General features: G+C 32.9%; 2 protein-coding genes across 2 annotated transcripts in view; both read right to left on the bottom strand.

Annotated features, from left to right (window-relative positions):
- LOC119836986 overlaps positions 1-21,107 on the bottom strand; it is an 82,226-nt gene that overhangs the window by 6,747 nt on the left and 54,372 nt on the right. The window contains exons 3-4 of the mRNA XM_038362465.1: positions 8,438-8,575; positions 7,599-7,735 (exon numbers count right to left, since the gene is read on the bottom strand). Coding sequence (XP_038218393.1) covers positions 7,599-7,735; positions 8,438-8,575 — 275 coding nt within the window. The remainder of the gene's footprint in view (positions 1-7,598; positions 7,736-8,437; positions 8,576-21,107) is intronic.
- LOC119836987 lies at positions 68-2,330 on the bottom strand. The gene is made up of 2 exons (XM_038362466.1): positions 952-2,330; positions 68-547 (listed from the first exon to the last, which is right to left on the bottom strand). Exons 1-2 carry the CDS (start codon positions 1,271-1,273, stop codon positions 285-287), a joined length of 585 nt encoding a protein of 194 aa, XP_038218394.1. The 5' UTR covers positions 1,274-2,330; the 3' UTR covers positions 68-284.

Genomic DNA, 21,107 nt, shown 5'->3' with positions numbered 1-21,107 from the left:
TTTTTTTTTTGATTGCAACAACAAACAGGAGTAAGGAAAATATGCGATGTTATGTTATGTTATGTTATATTATGTTATGTTGTCTTGCATATTAAAATCTTAATATTATCTTGGATTTAAAACACGTGTTGTATAAATTAAGCATCAATTTATTACGAACTAAATACATTCATTAAATAGTTCAGTAAGTACAATATGACATTTATTAAATAGATTTTTGAACAGAAAGCTTTTTTCTTAAAAAAAAAACTTTATTACGTCCTATGAGTACCAGGAGAGCATAATTAGGAAGAAGATTCTTCAACAACACTGAACCGTCTATGATACTCCTGCCTCTTTCCCTTATCATCTGCACCCATGTATTTCCAATCTTTACCATATATAAAGGTCTCCTTACTTAGTTTTCTATCTTTGGTCTTGCGAGCAGGATTTGAGAGCCAGGTTATGAGGGCATTTTTTCCATATTCTTCCAAGTCTCGGATACCCGTTGTTGAAACTGTCAGCCCATCAGGTCTTATCACTATCAAGTATGGAGTACATGTTACGCCTAAAGTGTAGAGTAATTTTTAACATTTAAAACAAAAACATATTAAGATAAACAGTATCCTATATAATGACCATGTTGTTGTCACATTTATATTCATCAGAAACTAGAGAGCCGTTCGTTATATCCCCCTTAATGGCCAATGGGCTATTGATATAACTTATGTATTACTTTATTCATTGTATTTTTTGTTGTAGGTATGTTCGGCATAAAGTAACAAAGAAAATAGCAAAGGGAAGACAGAGCATTTTTTATCCAAAGATAGTAGTATATTTAATGCTTACTTGGAAAATATATTTATTTAAAATTATAATAAATTTTAATGTAAGATGGTGATTTCAAAATAATAATAATTAATACCAGGGTTACAACAACACACGAGTAAGTGTAAAGGACTTAACAATTACCATACATATGCTTAAGCACTTGTATCAGGGGATCATAAATCTTAAGGGTAAACCAATTCGCCTGTCTTTCATAACAGCTCATCATATCTTCCTCCCTTTCATCCATTGGAACATAAATCACTTCTATAGGCATATTAATGAACTTAACATTTTCATATATGGTATAGAATTTCTGTAATATGCCATCCTTGTCTACCCCGTAGGATGTGAAAAGGAGAACTATTGCGTCAGCGTTCTCTGCAAGCCATTCTATGTCAATTCTTGTGTTATTTTTATTATAAATATGCGCTTCGTTCAACCAATTGTATGGCTTGATGTCCATCTGGTTATTTTCTGTTTTATATATTGCCTCGGAGTATGACAAGTACAGAAATTATTGACGTTAGGTGATTAATTGAAATATGTGTAAAAAGGTTTTACTAGTATTGAAAATAAAAATTTAAATAACTAAAATTATCCTGGAGTACCTAAGGTACCTATGCATTATAAAAGTAAGATCGAAATGATATCCAATAAATTTTAAAACAGTACTTTTCATACCATCCAGATATCATCTATCTATTCTAGATTTCTTAACCTCATTTTGTGCAATAGTGGGCCCTATATTATTAACATAAAGTTTAAATTAACCTGCTGAAAAACAATAACGGACCAGCAATAAAAAGTGACATAGCACCTTCTTAATGTCCTGGTCCTTATTTAGTTCAAAGTTGACCGAGTCGGTCTTGTGTTGTAGTATAAAAAATGTAAATAGTCTTTAACGATAACAAAATAAAGTTTATATTAGTATATCACTGTTGATGGAAGCGCAAATGCAATTCTGGTTTGGTCGTGACCGTCTAACTTAAATTGAGACTATTAAAGTTTATTATAAATCTTATGTCCTGAGAACAAAGTCTGATTTCGAAAAGTATGACAACAGTGGATGCTTGTATAAATTTGTAAGTACATTCGTGCACAGAATACAAATCGAATGACCGAACTGTTAGATGGACTGTGGTCGAAACGTGACCATAAAAACTGTCACAGAATAACAATGCTGTTGGGCGTTATGAAAGTTTAGACCTTATTTTGAACTAAATTAGGGCGGGAATGGTGTTTGCGAATAAATATCAGATTATATTGTTTATTGTGGTGAGCGCTCGCGAGCCCGTTTCCTATTAGGCACAGCTGAACATTCCTGCATTCAATCAATTGTTCGTTCATTAGTGGGAATTTATTATGTGACTTTTGTTTGTGAGTGTACCGGTTGCTTTTTTAATAGTATATAGATATGGTGATATGTAATTACAGCATACAAAGACCTCACTATAAGTAAGCTTCAAATCCTTCGTGGTGAGTGGCTTCAGGAGGCTGTGTTTCGACTCTTCTGTGGACGGATAATCATCCCCCCCGTAGCGTCACACGTCGCAGTGATAACGTGTGATATTAATATAAGTAGAAGTGAGTTTATATGGACGGTAATTTTATTTTGTTAGGTATCGAAGGTCTTATACCTTTACTATATGTTGCTTGAAGTAAATAAATAATAACCATATAACGTTATCAGACAGATAAAAGACACCTCTATATTTCGCGATAAATGTATGGTATTATGTATATACTTCCGTAAAAATATGTTTTCTTGGAGGCTGCGACTTTTACATTTGAGGGAAAGCGGTATAACACGGCGAGTTTATGGGAAATTGATTTCTCATCAATTTTCATCAAGTTTTATTTACTTATGAGTAAATAATTATTTACATAGGAATTTATAATTTGCTTTTGAGTCAATTATATTATTTACATATCTATGTACTTCATATCAACCTTCTTCTTTATGCTATTACTTCACACAGTGGGTTGCCTGGATGAGATCTCTCTTTATTAATAGGGCCGCCTTCTGTGCTGGTCTAGTTTTAAGTATTTTTAATGGTAGTACTAACAGTGTTTTTATTTTATGGTATATATTTTAATACCAGCACAATATAGTCTAATAAATAAATTAAATAAATTTCTACGGATAATAAAGGCCTATTAAATACTATATAATTTATTCATAGTACTTTACAATTGATTGATTCACTTAAATTTTTTCCCGATGTTCATATAAACCCTAGTATAGTATACCCTACTTTATGGCATGGAAGAAGTCTACAAGAACAAGCAAGAAATGTATAGTGAATTAAAACGGAATACTCTCTCTCCGTCGCTTCGGATCATTTGCCCCAATAAAAATGGCGCTTATCGCGAAACAAAATCAACCAGCTATTAAATCAGTCTTGATTGCGCCATCAAGTCATCAGAATCATTAAGAAAATCGACTGATCATACAACCGTTACGACTTTAAACTTATCGACAATCTCGATTCTAAATACTCGTGATATAACTTAATGAATCCCGGGTGAACTGAAATTGTTATTACTTATTGAACTTGACAATAGCTGTAAAGATATTTAAGCTAAAAACTTGAATGCATGCATCGGTTGTGATTATTTTTAAGTACATTTTTAATTGATATGTTAATTATACTCTGCATTTTATATCGACAGATAAGGGAGCTTTATCAAAATTTTATTAGGTGATAAATATGGGTATTAAAAAAGAGTTAAGCTGGTTGGATGGATGCAATTTGACTTTAAAAGTTATCACTCCTTCGTGAAACTTCAAGATGTATGATAGTCGCATTCAGAAACCGTGATGTCAGTGTCGTAGGTGTTATTTTTACGCACACACATGTTATATTTGTTATTAGCCTTAATGAGACACTTAAATATGTATAAAAATTTGATTAAGACTGATGAGTCAACATCGGCAGGTTGGTCTGTTTGAGCCAGTTTGGCAAAGGCCTCTACCATTCCCTTCCAGTCTTTTCTGTTTAATGCTCCTAATCCATGTTCTACCCGCTGTTCTGATGTCATCCTCCCATCTTCTAGTTTGTCTTCCACGTTTCCATTTTTCCATATTAAGGAGAATAGAGGATCAATGACCGGTTCCATTTGTTACAAGTTGTATGTTTACTAAGCGTCAATATAACTTAGTGGTACAGGGACAATCATCGTCATCATCATCATCAACATTTTAACGCTTCATGCTTGTCACATTTAGAAGGTTTTTTTATCTTAGTTTTTAGAAGAAATTTCGCTTCTATCTAGAGCTTACACTTTTATATGATCATATATTTTCGTTCTGTCTGTTCTAATATGTTTTCGTCTTTCTTTGTTTTAATTATTCTTATAGTAGTTCCTCCCACATTGTAATTAGTATCGTAATGAACTCGACCTTAGCAAGGTCGGACGAACCATTAGTCAGCCGGGAATATCCGGGTTTAGTTATAAGTCTAGACCGCTAGACTGACTAATGGATGTAGAACATTCCACGAATGATGGAACAAGAGCGCCTGTTTTTGTCTGGACTCGAAAATAATATACTTATATTTGTAATAGTGATTTAAATTATCAGTGATTATATTTATAATGATTTGTAATTATAAAGATCTGTCCATATCCTTTAACATATATTGCTTTTTGAAATTATAGACCTTTTAACAGATTTTACACGCGACTTTTTTCATTATTATATAACTCAATGTTTTGAACACTTTACGTGTGTTTTCCTTATTTGTATTAAATAATAGTAGTAAAACATATTAACTAAGGTAAGTTAAGGTAACTTTATAATTAGGAAAAAGTTAATTATTCATGAAAAGTATGATACCTATGACAATTTAATTTACATGATTGTCATCTAGGCCGTATAAAAGTAATTAGATATATTATATTTTTGCAGCAATTATATTTAAATTTACCATCGTGAATGAGATATTATTGCTTACATAAATACTAGCTTGTGCTTGCGGTTTTGCACGCGTTACATTCGTAGTAGTTTAATAGACGTAATATGTAATACATATAAACCTTCCTCTTGAATGAACTTGAACTCTATAAAAACACATCAAAATCTGTTGCGTGATTTTAAAGATGGATGCAGACATGCAGACGGCGCAAAGCAACTTTCGTTTATACAATGTAGTGACAAAACAGTTCAAAAAAAATTTAAAACATAGATATGTGTCTATAAATAAATCCTACAAATATTATTAATAAAACTACTGAACCGATTGCATTGAATTTTGGTACATAGATACCTGGACAACTGGAATAACACATAGCAACGTTTTATCTCGATATTGCAACGGGATACAGACTTACGCGGGTGATACCGCGGGACGCAGCTAGTCTAATATAAAATCAAACAGCCACACTGACTCGCATAGCAAATTACTTGCGCAACTATTTCCCTTACATTTTCATACTTTTTCTGCAAAGAAAGATTTATTCTTACACCGTCCGTTACAGTCGTGCAGTGTAATTACGCCTATTATAGTACAAACAAAACGGCTGCATCATTTTTCATACGCTCGCTCAGGGCTGGTAGGTTTAAAGTTTTAAGAGATTACCCTAGTAGTACTTATTTAAAAGTATAACATAATATTATTGAATTCAATTATCAAACACATATTATATATTATGAGTATTTTAAGTAGATAAATTTAAATTAACTTAATTGAGAGAGAGTAAGAAAATTCATAATCTGTCTTTTAACTAAAAAAAAGACATATATTTTATTTCTGAAGTTCGATAATAATGTATGTATGTACATACATATGCGAGTATATTATAAAGCACGTTTATAAAAGCTATTTTATTGTCTTAAATCGTAGCAGCAAATGGCCAGTTGAAATTTTCTAAATCCCTCTAAAAAGGTTCTATCAAGTTAAATAACTAGACGTCTCGACCTCAACGTTCACGTCTTAAACGAAAAAAAAAAAACAAAAATCGTGACACCCCTGTACCTTCGTCCTAGCAACTCGGTTCACAAAGGACACTGCCCTCGCATTGCAGAAATATATGACGTTGTGTAATCCCATGTAAGCTCTATTTCAAAGCGATAGAGTTGACTTTTGACTTTCACGACCGCACATAAAACTTTGCTTTACATTCCAATTTCTTCTTCTATTTTACCGTTGCTTTGGATCTTATAGCGTCGCAACAAAGTTTACTTTTGCAAGTTGCGATGCTTTGTAACGTGGCGCGATCCTTACCGTAGTCCTGCTGAGCCATACTATGGGTTGTCGAAGGAAAATAAAGAAGGAGTTAATGTTCTTTCGAGTGTAAAATCTGGTTGTTCGTTTTTGAATTTCGAACGCGTAATGTCGGATCGCTATTTTATGTGGCTATGAAATTTTAAGACGCGCAGCTATTGTACTGAAAATGACAATTGTCTTGAATGAAAAGGGGATTTTCTCGATACCTCGCGTATGCGGAGAGTATGTGAATGGCGCATTACCTAGCTTTGAATACATATTATGATCGTAATTTATACGTGTACTTCAAGTGTTTACTTTATGGATTTAATCTTGGCGATTGTTTTATGGACGTTTTTATTGAAGAAAGCTTGCTTATGCTTAGAAATATCATAAGCTCGAGTAAAGAATAATAAACGACATATGGATAATCATAAAAATTACGATGTTATATAGCATAATATGTTATTGATTATAGATATTTTGTATATAGTGTATTGTATTGAGAAAATATTATAAGCTACACTTCAATATATTCTTAGACAGTCGTGTATTTCTTTAAAATGAACAATGTTTTAATGTAAATGCACAACTCGTTTTATAAAGTAATTAGCCAAAATTTACCAAATTTGCCACGAATTTTTCATTATTATTAATAAAATGTCATCTTTAATTCTAAATTACAAATTAGTTACGACAACTAAGTACTTTTACATCGTAACAATCATATTGAAAACAATAAAGATCAATGCAATCGCATTTTGAGAAGCATTTTAAAATTCTGTTCTTTTTTATTCAAACGTCATCTGTTAATAAAAGCTGACAGTGTGCTATAATTTAAAATTGAAACTCACCACATCAAATCGTAATTATTCCGTATGTTACATGAATAAGCGAACTTAATTACTGCTTCCATTCCTATTTATTTTACCACTACTACGCTACGCTTATTTGTAAAAAAAGCTCGTCGCTCTACACTTTCGTAATTAAGATGATAATCGAACAAAAAGTATAATCACCATCTAGCAAATTACAGGTTACAATCGATAACGATCTCAGACTCGATTCGCGTCGAGAATTAATCGAGATACCACGTTAGGGGTTTGTATTTTTGTTTTGCATTGTTTCTGGCGCATCTGAGGAGTTGATTAATAGATGTCGGCTTAACGATCGGCTTTGCTTTCGATCGTGGAATAAAATTCCGAAGTAACTGTGTACGGTTGAGCTAAGCTGTTTTATAACGAGCCATCTTTATAATAATACTTGGGACATATTCTCGTACGTATTGCTTTGACGTATCACGATGATACATAATATTTCGTTGAATTCGTTGAATGTGTGGTATTATTCTGTTTTATTGCGATAATAGTCATAAGTGTGGACTGTTAAGATCCTATGATATATTATGTATCTGTGGGGTATTGGGCGTTCATGTGGCGCGGGTTAGGATCTGAGCCGCGGATAATGTTAGCTTCATTGTTATGAAAGTTTATCGGCACTATGTAATTGAACATTTTCAATGCCATCCTTGAATGTTCAGTAATCTTAAGAAATAGGTCCTGGAAACCGTTAGTAACTCACATTTCCTTGCGGGTCGATGAGCTGGGCGTACTTCGGCGCCTTCGCCTTGCTGCCATCAGCGAAGACTCCGGCCAGCCGCAGCGGCGTCCCCGGCCGTGCTGCCGCGCGCTCGTACTGCGCACCTACGCGACCGCTCTCTGTAACATTAGGTACTGTTAAATGCTTAAAGCTTTTAGGTTATAGCTGAATATAATAGGGAAAAATGTCTTACTCGGCTTTCTGAGGGTGAAATGATTTCTAAAATTGGTCGGTTCGTTTTTGAGTTACATTGTTACAAACATAAGATAAAGCAAAGGAAAAAAGAAAGAGGTTTATTACCTCTCATTTTTAAGGTATTAGCTAAGTAGCCTATTGCGGTTAGGATCCGTCTTATAGCAGTACTAATTCCAGTGTGGCTAACGACCTAGCTGGCTTTGCGTTTTTCCCGCACAGTACTGCTTTTAAACGTATGGCAAGAGGCATACTAGAATGGATCATAAATTGACATATTTATTACATCATTGTCATTTGTATGCTAAGTTTCTATCAAAGATTTAATAAAACTCCATCAAGAAATGTAACATCAACTGGTAAAGATCGTTCTTATACAGAGTAAGAAAGAAAAATATTTGATCCTTCTGGATCTAATATTATTTAATTATATTATTTAATTAGTCTTATCAAGATGATAATAAATTCTGGTGAAACTATTATGAGACCGATTGTAAATAAGTGTTCACAGTTTGAATTAAATTTGTCCGTTTAAAGTGGGTCAAAATCGAGTCCCAAAGAGTCGGTTCCATACAAGCAAAACTAAAAAACTTGTTAATAAAACAATAAAGATGTATCCAAAGGTTTACCTGAAGCGGGTCTCGCGCGGTACGCGGAGATGGCGCGGGGCGATACAAGGGCGAAGGCCCTGTTCCGGAGCAGCGCTGAAATCGAGCCCCGTGGGGAGGCGAGCGCTCCGCCCCTGCAGCCGCACGCTGAGAACCAACCTGGGAATGGATGGGAATGGTTATAAAGTGGTAATAAAATGGATTTTAATCTATATTAGAATGTGTTTGCTTTTAAAACCGTGAAGTTTATTAAGTTAAAGATAGTTTTTAAGTTTTTTTTAATTGTGCTTTTAATTACCTAAGCATGTTAAAAGCACAAGATTGGTTAATTTTAACAAAAAATTATTTCCTGAAAATCAAGGGATGATGAAGACTTTTAAATCCACACAATGTCTTTCACTTCAGTCAAGATAAAAAAAAATCTCTCACTTCTTTGATACTGGGAAGACAACATCAAAACTCTCCGTGTGTTAGTTTCAGTGTAACTGAATCCAGTTTATGTAAAACCTTAAAAAGTTATGTTATATCGTAAATGGAACAGTTAATTTTATGAGCCCCTACATACTAGCTCCACAATAGGCTATAACCTTTATAGAAAGCTCGTAAAAAGCTCTTAAGTGCCACATCGACCTTTAATCTGAATGATTTTTATGCATTATGTAGCGTTAGAGCCACTGAACATTCTTAGCGGTTAATTACGTGTTCTTTTTAGTTTAGTTTATTTGTAACAGTCGTAAGTATTTACTTAAATAATTAAGTTAAATTCATAGAACTTCATAATTTCTTAATACGTTTAGTGTAAATAGGCGGAAAAAAGCCAAAAAAGAATATCGTTTAAACAAACATTAGATTTACATTATAGGACATTTTAAAATATTTTATCAAAATTGTAATGTACCACAAAACAATGATTCTTTACCAAACCAATATTAGCTGGGTAGATAAGTGTAAAGTACCAAGAAATTTGTTTTTTTTTTATGTCATAGCGGGCAACTGAGCTGGTGGTTCGCCTGATGGAAAACGATCACCACCGCCCATGAACATTCGCAAAGGTAGTGCCTCTGCGAATGCGCTGCCCGTTTTTAGGGGGTAAGGGAAAAGGAACGGATTCATGACAGGAAAGAAGGAATGGACTGGGACGGGTGAGGAAAAGGAAATAGGCCATTTGTTTAAGATAATATTATTCAAACTACCAACTGCAACAATATTTTTATATATTATGAAAAAAAGAGAACCGTAGATTTAATTTTTAGTTTTGTAGCATTGAAGTGCTTTATAAATGAGAAATTTTGAAAGAATTTCTATTCACGGGTGGCCGAGAGACTAGACGTTGCTACGGTTTGGCAAAAAACGCGGGTTCGGTTCGGTTCGGTTCGCCTCGTGATCAATTTTTTTCTATTCTTTCAAAATTTCTCGAGAACCGTAAGTTTAAAGAAAAAATTTATTATGAGTAAAGAAACAAGTATTTATAATTCGACTCTTGTGCTAAGTTTTTTATTAAGTTCAACCAGGCTTGCTTCTTGTCGTATGTCTTTGAATGATAATGATGAATGCAAATTGTAACATTGTTTATACGTATTTATCAAGTTTTTAGTGACCATTTCCATTGTAGACGTTTACTGAACTGATTAAAGCCAACGAAAGGTATGTTTCTATGTGAATTAATATAAAATTAAAAAATCAAGTTTTGTATATATTTATTAATTTCTTTTATTTATTCTGACTCTTCGAATATTATACCCTGAGCGCAATCACAGGCAAGGTCGTGATTTCGACGAATATAAAATAAAACGAAAGAAATCACTACATATAGTATTTCTTTCATTTTTTTTATTATTTTCTTTCATACACTTTCTTTTATTGTACAAACCGAACGAATAACAGCTAATATTAAACACAAATTGCATCGTGATTTATTCCGCTGGCCGCTAGATGGCGCTGAAAACAAACGAGCGGTCGATCACAAAAACACCGCAGACGTATAACATAACGCGTTTATTACACCGACGACGTGCTTAGCAAAAATCACTCCACTCTCACTGACGCACAGAGTAGTTACGCGACAGAGGCAGTGTGCAATATTTGAAGTGAAACTTCTTTAGAATCGTTGTGATTTCAAACCTAATGCAACGGAAAAACGACAGGTAAGAGACACAAATACAAAAATGTGTAGAATGAAGCCGGCAAAGAGTGAGACAGAAATATACATACTATTTTATATTACTGTAGTTTCACTTCTATCGTGTGTGAATCGCAGACACACATTTTTTTTTTTTTTAACAATATGTTCCTTTATAGTAGAAGTTTAATACGATAAAAATTACATAATATACTTCATATAAATGGTAATTATTGAGTTTGTCTAACTAGAACTTTGTAACTAAATAGGATATTCCGTGAACCGTTTTTCTTTATCTAGAAATACATTTTCAGAGGATAATTCTTGACCTTTGTAAAATGGTCAACGTTACACCATTATAACCGTGAAATCTACAGCTTGTAGCATCGAATAAAGTACATCTTCCGAAACTTCCTTGTCCCTTTTCGCTTTAAAATACTACACACAATATGATAAATACTTTCTCCTGTTCGATCTTTGTTACTGATCAGCTTTATTACTTCATACAAAAATAATGAAAAACACTTACATGTATATATTTTTGAAGTGAAACTTCTATCGTGTGTGAAACGCACACACACCTTTTCTTTTGATATCACACTCATCCATAGCCTCAATATCGATCCTACTCCACCATCTCATCTTTAGAACTTCGCCCTACAATTATATCAGCAAAACTTTGGTCATATAACATAAAATTGAATCACCTCTGTATTTCTCTACTCTGTATCCGGCAAGGGCAATTTTTGTTGTTAAAAAAGGACGCAGGACGACCTCCAAGGACAACTGCTTCAGCCCTTTGTTACGACACCTTGAGATAACTTCTCGTATCGTTTTCATTCAACATGTAATTTTATAAGTTACTAGCTGATCGCCCCGGCTTCGTCCGTGGTACATTTTCGGGGTAAAAAGTATTCTATAGCACTCGGGAATAATATAGCTTTCTTTTGGTGAAAGATATTTCAAGATCGGAACTGTAGTTTCGGAGCTTTTAGGGTACAAACAAACAAAAAAACTTTTCCTCCTTATCATATCTTTAACTATCTTTTGCCCGCGGCTTCGCACGCGTTAAATTGAAGTAGCTCAATAAATGTTGTACATATAAACCTAACTGTTGAACCAGTCTTTCTATTTAAAAAAAATCATAGAAATCTGTTGCCAAGTTATAAAGATTTTAGCATACATAGGGACATAGGTACAGAGAAAGCGACTTTGTTTTATACTATCTAGTAATATAACGTGATCTCTAAGTGATATAGGTTATATACCACAGACATAGCCGGGGAAAACCGCCAGTACATATATTTGCCTAAAGTTTTGTATAAAGCCACTGAATTTAGAAGCGCTTATTTCCTTAAGTGACTGAGACACTTCTTAACAGTTTTGGGAATTCCGAAATGATTAGTTAGAAATATCGAGGATGAGAAGTTTATTAAGTTATATTTTTAACAAAAACCTAGATCGCCTAAAATTCGTCAGAACTAAACCAAAAACAAATGGGACCACACGAGAGGTAACAGCTTTCAAATAGAAAAGAATCATAAAAATCGGTTCAACGAGTAAAAAGTTGCGTGGAAACAAACAAAAAAAAATACAATAGAATTTATAATCTCCGCCTTTTTCGATGTCGCTAGAAAATGTCACTTTGTACGCGATTACATCATCACCATCCATCAAAAAGCATATTTTCTTTAATATTTTCAATCTCATATATCTATTAAATTTATTTTTAATTTATACGCGAAAGATGGCGCACGTCTCTATACGACTAAAATTGTATTCAATATCAGTAACTCTGTAATCTTACATTATATTGTTTTTACTAGCGTGTGTTAAACTACGCTAATTATACGACTGTATTGCGATTTTTATTTCATAAACTATAACAGGGGTATGTTAGTGCTCGTAAATTCATTTTATTGCTTTGTGAAAGTACATTGAAAACAATATCAACATGTCTATAAATACACATATATACATATACCAGCTGCGCCCCGCGGTTTCACCCGCGTAAGTCCGTATCCCGTAGGAATATCGGGATAAAAAGTTACCTATATGTTATTCCAGTTGTCCAGCTGTCTAGGTACCAAATTTCATTGCAATGTTGTTGTGTAGTTTTTGCGTGAAAGAGCAACATACATACACACGTCCTTACAAACTTTAGCATTTATAATATTAGTAGGATTATAATGTGGGAGTCGAGCACGTTTCGGCACGCCAGCTCGCACCGGCGAGGGTACCATATACAGAAGATCCATGTGAAATAGTAGCATGCTACTGTGTTTCGTTCGGTGAGTGGGGGAACCGGTGGCCATTATTCTTTTCTTTACCCTTTCCAGTCCTTTCCTTTGTTTCCCTTATGTATCCATTTGAATAAAAAGTCGGCAATCCATCTGCAGATCGTAAGTTTTGCAAACGACCTTACGCCTCTACAAATGTTCATGGTCGGTGGAAGCGCTTACCATCAGTCGACCTACCAGCTCCATTGCCGACGATAACATAAAAGACAATATCCCTCACTCTTCTTGACTTAATCAACAAATATTATAAATGTGAAAATTTGTTTGTCGGTCTATCACGCTGAAACTTCTAAACGGATTTTCATGAAATTTGATATACAGACAGGGTATGAGCTGAATTGGCTGATACGATACTTTTTATCCCGATAAAATGCTCCTTTGAGATAAAACAGGAATCCTAATATCCTGGCGGAGCCGGGACGAGCGTCCAGTAAGTACTAAAATGCATTCGCCATCGCAGAAACCAATACAATAGCCACCTGAGACTTGCAATATTATTATGCAACTAGAACTGCAAAGCGTTATTTCTTATTTGCTTATGCGTTTAATTGCATATTTTATCGGTTGTTCTAGCGAAATGAATCGGCGATAAAGTTCGTATAGAAATTATTGTGCGCTAGTTTTTCGCACGTCGCTTTGCTCTGTTAGTTTCAGGTTTTAATCTAGACATGAAGTACACCTAAAATATTAGTTTAATTTATAAAAACTTCGTTTGAGTTTTAGAAATAAAACATTCTAAGGGCTTCAACTTATAACTACAATACTTAGAAACTTACACAGTATATGCGTTTCACTAAACTTGGAATGTTTTTTGAAAACATAGCTCGAGTTAATTTTTATTTCCACACAACAAGTATGCTACTTTTTATATCCTATATAATTAGTTGCCTATTGAAGGAGCTTTCAGTACGCCCCGACTTTGCCCGTGGTATATACATATTTAGCATATAACGTACAAATCCAAAGGCGAATAAATATTGAAATTGGTCTAGTAGTAACTGACTAGCACGTTCAAGCAAATGAAAAAAACTGATAAGCTTTTAATTATTAGTACAGATTACTACCCTATTATTATAGAAATAATATGGAAATAATATAGAAATATACATAAGACTCGACTCGAAACCCTTTACTTCTCTATACCCTAAAACCTAGGCAACCTAAAAGTACCCAGCTATCTTCCAGCGGCTAGATCTCGGCATGCGCTGATAAGCGGCGCGTGCGCACTATCCGAGGCGATCTGTTGTAAGGCGGGTCGATGACTTGCAAACCGGATATTGGTTTACGTGCCTTAATAGATTTTAAGCTAAATTAGAATACCTAGATCTTATTTGGTTGCTCGTGACTTTTTATGCTATAATTTTTTTTCTATTATAATCTGTGGGTGTTAAAATAAATGTTTTCCTTTCTTTCTTTTTTTCAAAATTTATTTCTGCACATATAAAGTGCAGTGAACTTTTAAAAGAATAATAATTCATATTATTGTGTAATAACCTAGATGTAATTGATTGTAATTGTTTCATTTACCGTGCCAATCAAATAAATATACATTTTAATAGATGTAATTTGTAATTTACCTAGCTGTCATCCACAGCTTCACCCGCGTGACTATTACACAATAATAGACGGGGGTAGAAAAATCCTTTCTTAGCGGATGCTTATATTACAGTACCTATCCGCATACCCAATTTCAGCCCGCTCCGTCTCCCATTTTGTGCTGTGCTTTGATCGACCAGTCATATTAGTATACCAATATCTCAAACTCAAACATTCATTTATACAATTAGACTCCGTATAGAAGCACTTTGGAATTGTCATAACACAGTTTTAATATTTTCCACCGTTTCGGAAAGCATTCTTCTAATATTGTTTCCCAGTATAACACTGGACCAGAAATTGTCTTCAAATCTTAGATACTTACATCATATTTCAAAAGGTCGATACAATCCGTTCAAAGCAATGTAAATATTACGCAATGTAACCAAATATTTCAGTATATCATCGATTATAACTTATTAACACAGCCTCTCACATCACGTCAATAATATTGTTGATTAAATTAACACATGTGGGCTCTTTCGAAAGCATTTGATTTCAAATTTGGGTAGAAAGTTGAATTACTTCGTTTTGAGCAGAAGTATTCTAGAAAATACACTATTATGGGTTTATTTTTTTATTCATAGTACTTTTTTATGTTTATTATTTTTTATGTATATTACCGTTTGGAATAAAAATATAAAAAATAATTTAATTTGGTTGGTACAAGGAATATATTATCTTCATCGTTTAAAAATCCATAAAAAAATTCGTAATCATAAATCCTTTATTATATTTAACTTTGCATAATGAAGTACGAATATCTTAGTGATTTTAGAGCTCTGTTTTATGTTTATTTATGTAGTATAGTGGTAAAAATTTATGACCATTATATTTTACCATAGGCATATATTCATCTAATTTTTGTATCACGTGACAGAGTCATGAAATACCAGATTATGTTATTAAAAAAAACGAAATCGTTTTAAATTATGATCCGTTTACAAAGTCGAAAGTCGAAGATATTAAACACAAAAAAGTCGTTTGAACACAATTGATACATGAATTCAATGTCGATTAAAGTATGTATTAAATAACATTTAATATTAAATATTCAAGTCTCTCTTGTCAACAGTCGTCAGCAGTGGGTAAGTGCTGACAGGGCGCTGACAACACAATAGTTGTCAGAAGGACAACTTTTCTATATGTCTAACACTGGCTCTGTCTATTAAATCCTTTGCTATAGAATAATTGCTTATATCAAAATACAAGTATATTAAGTTTAATTCTTACTTTTTACTTTTTTATAGTAAGTTATAATATAGATGTATGCTAACTTAATAAATTTAGTAGAAATGGGCATGATATAATTTTGCAAGTTAAAGTAATATGTATTAGAACATAGATTTGGTTTGTCAATGTTTAAATTCTTAATAAATATAAATACATATTAAAAACACTTTTACTCTATATGAGACTGAGTTGAAGTCGAACTATAAAAAGACATATAGCTTAATTAGAAATTACTGGAAGACTGACAGTATCCCTATTCATACAACTCATATATTCATTTCCATCACAATTCAATTAAATCCCTAATCAATAAACATCACCTTAAATCAACTCAATTTCTCACTCACGTAACTCACTCACACTCAACTTGAAGCTCACTCGCAATCGCGATCGATACCAGGACCCCATAAATAACGATTATACAACAGCCGACGCCCACTGACAGGTCAAAATTGTGATAATAATTTGCATGAAACTGGGAAGCGTACTTATCAAGCCCATAGTACATTTAGCTTTCTATAAAGCTATTCTACACATGCAAATAGACTGGTGCATGATTCTAGATGTACTGAATTCAATTACACTGAATTTTACTTATATATCAGTATGTCTACATAACTGCAATGTTACAAATGCTATATCGAGAAAATAATTTAATTATAAATGTTTTATTTGGCCCTGGACGACAAAGGCAATGTTTCTGATGAAACATACATATTCTCCAAGAATAATAAAATTAAAATATAAAGTGTTAAAATTTACTAAAGAAATCGAAGAATAACTTGTATTTGGGAAAGTTAAGGAAAAATTGTAACAAACATTTTGTTATATACCCAACATTCTGAATTGCAGACAATACTATGCCTATAAAATTTTATTCCACTGACATTTAAAACGATGAACAAATTGTGATAATCTGTGTGAGCACGCCTTAACTAGCCAAATGCATTCACCCTGCGCCTTTAAATAAAGCTGACTTGTATTATCTATAGCACTGGCCACTAGATACACTACCTTAGATGGATAAAACAAAGTTCCAATTTCGAATAATTTGAACCGTTACGCAAGATGGCGGATCTTATCTGTCAAGCGCGGTGTATCTTTCGATATTTAGAGCTTTGTCCTACATATAATTTGTATTGCCGCATTATCTTATTGATGCAATGGATTCAGAAGTTTGTCGGGGTCAGAAAGATCACAATGAGGAGTGACTTGGATAATAATATACATTTAACATTCCTCCAGACTTTACGAAATAAGATTTGAACTTAATCGAGTCGCAACTTATAATCTGTGTCATTTAAGTAACAATTTTTTATTTGTTAAATGTATGAAACAATTAACAGGCATGCAATAAAAAAAAAAACAAACACCAAAAACTAAGGTATGAAATATTCGAAATTCAAAGTTTGCAAAATTTCAACACAATTATGAAACGTATTCGTAGCAAGCGCAGTCGTGCGTGTAAATCTTAGTATTAGACGTTATGTAACCTAGAATATAGATCGTGTAACATCTAGCATGGTGATGACATCCTGGTACATCGTGATGGTTAAATTGGCTCCCTAAGGAGCTTTATTCAAACTGCCAAATGCTTTCATAAGATTTGTCGCATAGTTTTCCCCTGGACTTTAAGAGCTATAAGCTTATTCTTTGTCTTCTCTCCGGTCCCAAAGTATCTCTGTATCAAATTTCCTCCAAATTAGCGGATAGAGCCTAAAATTATTGCCTATGTTTGAACACACAAACAAACTCTTCAGCTTTACATTATAAGTAGCGACGCATACAACGAAAACATATTTTTATATCTTAATAGCTGCACCTGGCAAACGCTGTTCTGCCTTACTCTTATCATTTAAGGCTATGAAAAATACATGTTGGCCGATTCTCATAGATACCGGATAAGCACAAAAAATTTCATCAAAATCGGTCAAGCCGTTTCGAAGGAGTATGGCTACGAAAACTGTGACACGAGAATTTTATATATTAGATGAAAATACGCATATTTCGTAAAGCTTTTCAATTATAGTAAGCAAGCAAAGTTACTTGTAAAAAGGGCAACAATTTTTAAATTTTTTAAATTGCATTAAAATGTTCTTCATAGATAAAGCTTTGTCCTTCATAGCCAACGTTACACGTTACATCTAAGATTACTACATGCATACTACATATTATACCCATACTGTAATAGTAAATGTATGTATTATACCTGTGTATTTTATGATTAAAAATGAAAATTGGTGCATATTGGTAACGGTATAAACGGTAATAGTTATTGTATCATGTTCTAATTAGAATTCTTACATTGAATAACCATGTAGCTTAAATGAAGTGGGTATTTTTGAAACAACCTATATTTTACTTTTGAGGGAAGGGAAGGGGAAGGAAGTTTTCAAATCGGTTGTATTTTTTTTACTGGCGTTTTAGAGAGTACGAATACCAAACTCGATATTTCCGTGGGTTTTGAGCCGATTGACGTTATTTTTTTCACTTACGAATTCTGTTTGTTTCTATGTTATAATTATATTTTATCTTATACACACAGAACGCAAATAAAACATTGTTCTTTGAATGTGGGAGTCGAGTAGGCTTCCCCGCATGGTACTGTGAATCGTTTGGTGAATGGGAACGCCGAATGTCTGTATCCTCTTCCTTCCCAGATTGTTCCTTTATTTCCTTTCCTTATCCTTTTCTCCTTTAAGGCGGGAAACGCGCCGCACCGCAACCATAAAAACCACCGGTTCAGTTGCGATTTGACATAAAAACAGTAAGTGTTTTCTATCACTACATAATTCAACTTTTTCAAAATTTACTGCATAGTGAGCTAGACCTTATATAGATCTGGGATCGAGTATAATAAAAGTTGAAACCTTCTAGAAGGTTCTAGTATCATACCAATTAAAATTGATATGCATTAATTATTATCGCTTTATTTTATAGTGTGATAGCGAACACAGCATCCATTAATGACATCAATATTTATAACCATCCTTAGTGTTAGTTTATGTTAGCCGTTAAATTGTACTAGATATTAGCCCGGTTTTGTCCGAAGTGCGATAATTAACTCTACTTTGAATTCTCTTTACATAATTGACACATTAATGTCAAATTAAATTTAAATCGAACCAACGGAACTTAACGTCAAAAATATGAACTTATTTTACAAATTTCATATAACGTCTTGGTAATTTTTGATACCTATGGACAGTCAGTTGTAGGTACTATATCATAAGAATAGATAAAAGGATCAACAATATTAGTATTCCAGTTTATCTGAAAGATATCAGACTATTTGTTTAATGCTATTTATTTAGATGTATACATAAATCTATATTTGACAAGATAACATCACCGCATGATTTGATCGTTTTTAATATTATGTTCAAACAGATAAAGCGATTATTACAGTAACAGTATACACTTCAATTTCAAATAGATGTACGAGCAAAAGTAAATAAAAACATAAGTTGTTTCTATGCTTAGAACACAGGAAATGTACTGAATATTTTGATCTAGGAAGACTTCAGTCCCGCTCGAGTGTAACATAAATACTTAGTAATTCTTAAGCCTAGCTCAGTTAGAAAATATAAATACTTACCTAAAATATTAGTAAGAATACGTAAGTATACCCTCTAGGGTATATATACATACTCTAGTATGTGCTAGTTTAATTTTCAAAACCTTCTAGTATTGCTAGAGGTTATTTCCTATAAAAGAACCAAAAGTCCTTCCTCAGTTAAATTGCAGTACATTTATTATCTGTCTCTGTAATTTAATCTTGAACTATTTTATACAAATAGATACCATAACGAAAAAAACGCTAAACATTAAATTTTTATGAGTATTTTTATGACAATTTAAGGTGGCTAATAGAAAAATAAAAACACCTACGCGAAACCATCATAACCTTCGACTTTATAAACATCAATTATTTTCTCCAACAAGCCTAAAAAGTAAACTACGTTTCGATAGCCGTAAGAAGAACAATGTTGTATAATTCAACGCCATTAACAAAGATAGATGAAACTGTCAGCCGCCATTTTGAAACGATATGTCAAAGTGAGATGAGCACGCGCCATTTGTGAAATATTATCTGTGCACGCATATTTTATGATTGCATCAATATAGATGACGTTATTCTATGATATACTTATTCTAAGGTAATAAAATATATTGAAAGAGAAATAAGTGTATTTAGTACATATTAGCAATACATTATATGTATCTTAACTATTCATTCGCTTAACGTTTATTATTTATATTGACAAATAATTGCAATAAAATCCATACTTATGTCATTAACGGTTAAATGTCATATATAAAAAATTATACACCTTGCATTTGAAAACTTTTTTTCATTAATTATCTTATATTATTTCACAATTTTTTTTGTCTAAGCTTAAGATGCGTTTATAATTAATGAATTTCAACATTATCCTCTTAAAACGTTCCTTATTAATTAGTCCAAACATAATAGAAAGGTAATTCTCCATATCCACATCTCCTCCGACCTATGCGACCCTAGTAATTAGCTGGCTAGTCAAACTGTCTGGATCTAGGTAATCTTGGCACTAAACAGCGTGCTAATTGCTATGTTGTAAGCTAGCTGACACTATTTAATCTAGATTTTACGTGTATTTTAATCGTTTTAGCCGCTGGAAAATACCAGGAATCCCTGAGCAGGCTAGCGTCTAACATTTTTAAAACTTAAAAAAGTTATTTTTTTTTTATTAAATTCGATAAATAGTTGGTTTTGTAATATAACAATAACAAACTCTTAACAAGGTACACTTAAGCAAGTAACTATACTTACAAAACACCGCGACACGACAAAATATGTTTTAAATATCAAAACAAAGATTAATTATAGCATTTTATAGACACGAGCACGTCCCACTTCATAAGTATGTCATATTACATAAGAGCAACACCCACGTTAGATCGTTGAAGAAATTCATTGTTTACTGCACTATAAATATCAATTCACTCCTTACTGCTTGAGCTTGTACAATTATTTATTTATAGGCCATGTCTGGAATAATGCGGATCGGATTTCTTAAATGAATATCCAAAAATACACTGTAATTGACTGTATATCAAGTAAGATTTTTGAGAGTGATCTTAATATGATTATTCGTATAAATTTATACTACATTATTATACTTAACCTGTGTTTTTTATATTTCGATAAATTTTAGACCGACATGATTCGGGCAACATGATTATTTTTTTGATAAATTTGAAGTCGAATATAAGGAAGATTCTACCTTCAATATCTTGAATAAAATTGTTAAAAAACGCATCTATACGAAATTATTGTATTGTCAGCGATCCTTGATACATGAACTTTGAATAAGATCTGACCCTTTAAAGTGGGTCAAAATCGAGTCTAAACGAATCGGTTAAATATATAAGTTAATAAAGGCGTGTTCAAGTTTAATAA

Source organism: Zerene cesonia, chromosome 26 (genome assembly GCF_012273895.1).
Source record: "Zerene cesonia ecotype Mississippi chromosome 26, Zerene_cesonia_1.1, whole genome shotgun sequence".
In the NCBI taxonomy this organism is placed as follows: domain Eukaryota; kingdom Metazoa; phylum Arthropoda; class Insecta; order Lepidoptera; family Pieridae; genus Zerene; species Zerene cesonia.
Note: the sequence above shows the minus strand (reverse complement) of the source record. Positions and strands in the feature narration are given on the sequence as shown.

Excerpts from the sequence above, each read along its gene's own strand:
- LOC119836987 (XM_038362466.1), bottom strand. The coding sequence starts at position 1,273 with ATGGACATCAAGCCATACAATTGGTTGAACGAAGCGCATATTTATAAT. Across the intron at positions 548-951 it reads AGTGCTTAAGCATATGTATG|GCGTAACATGTACTCCATAC; the intron begins GTAATTGTTAAG and ends TCTACACTTTAG.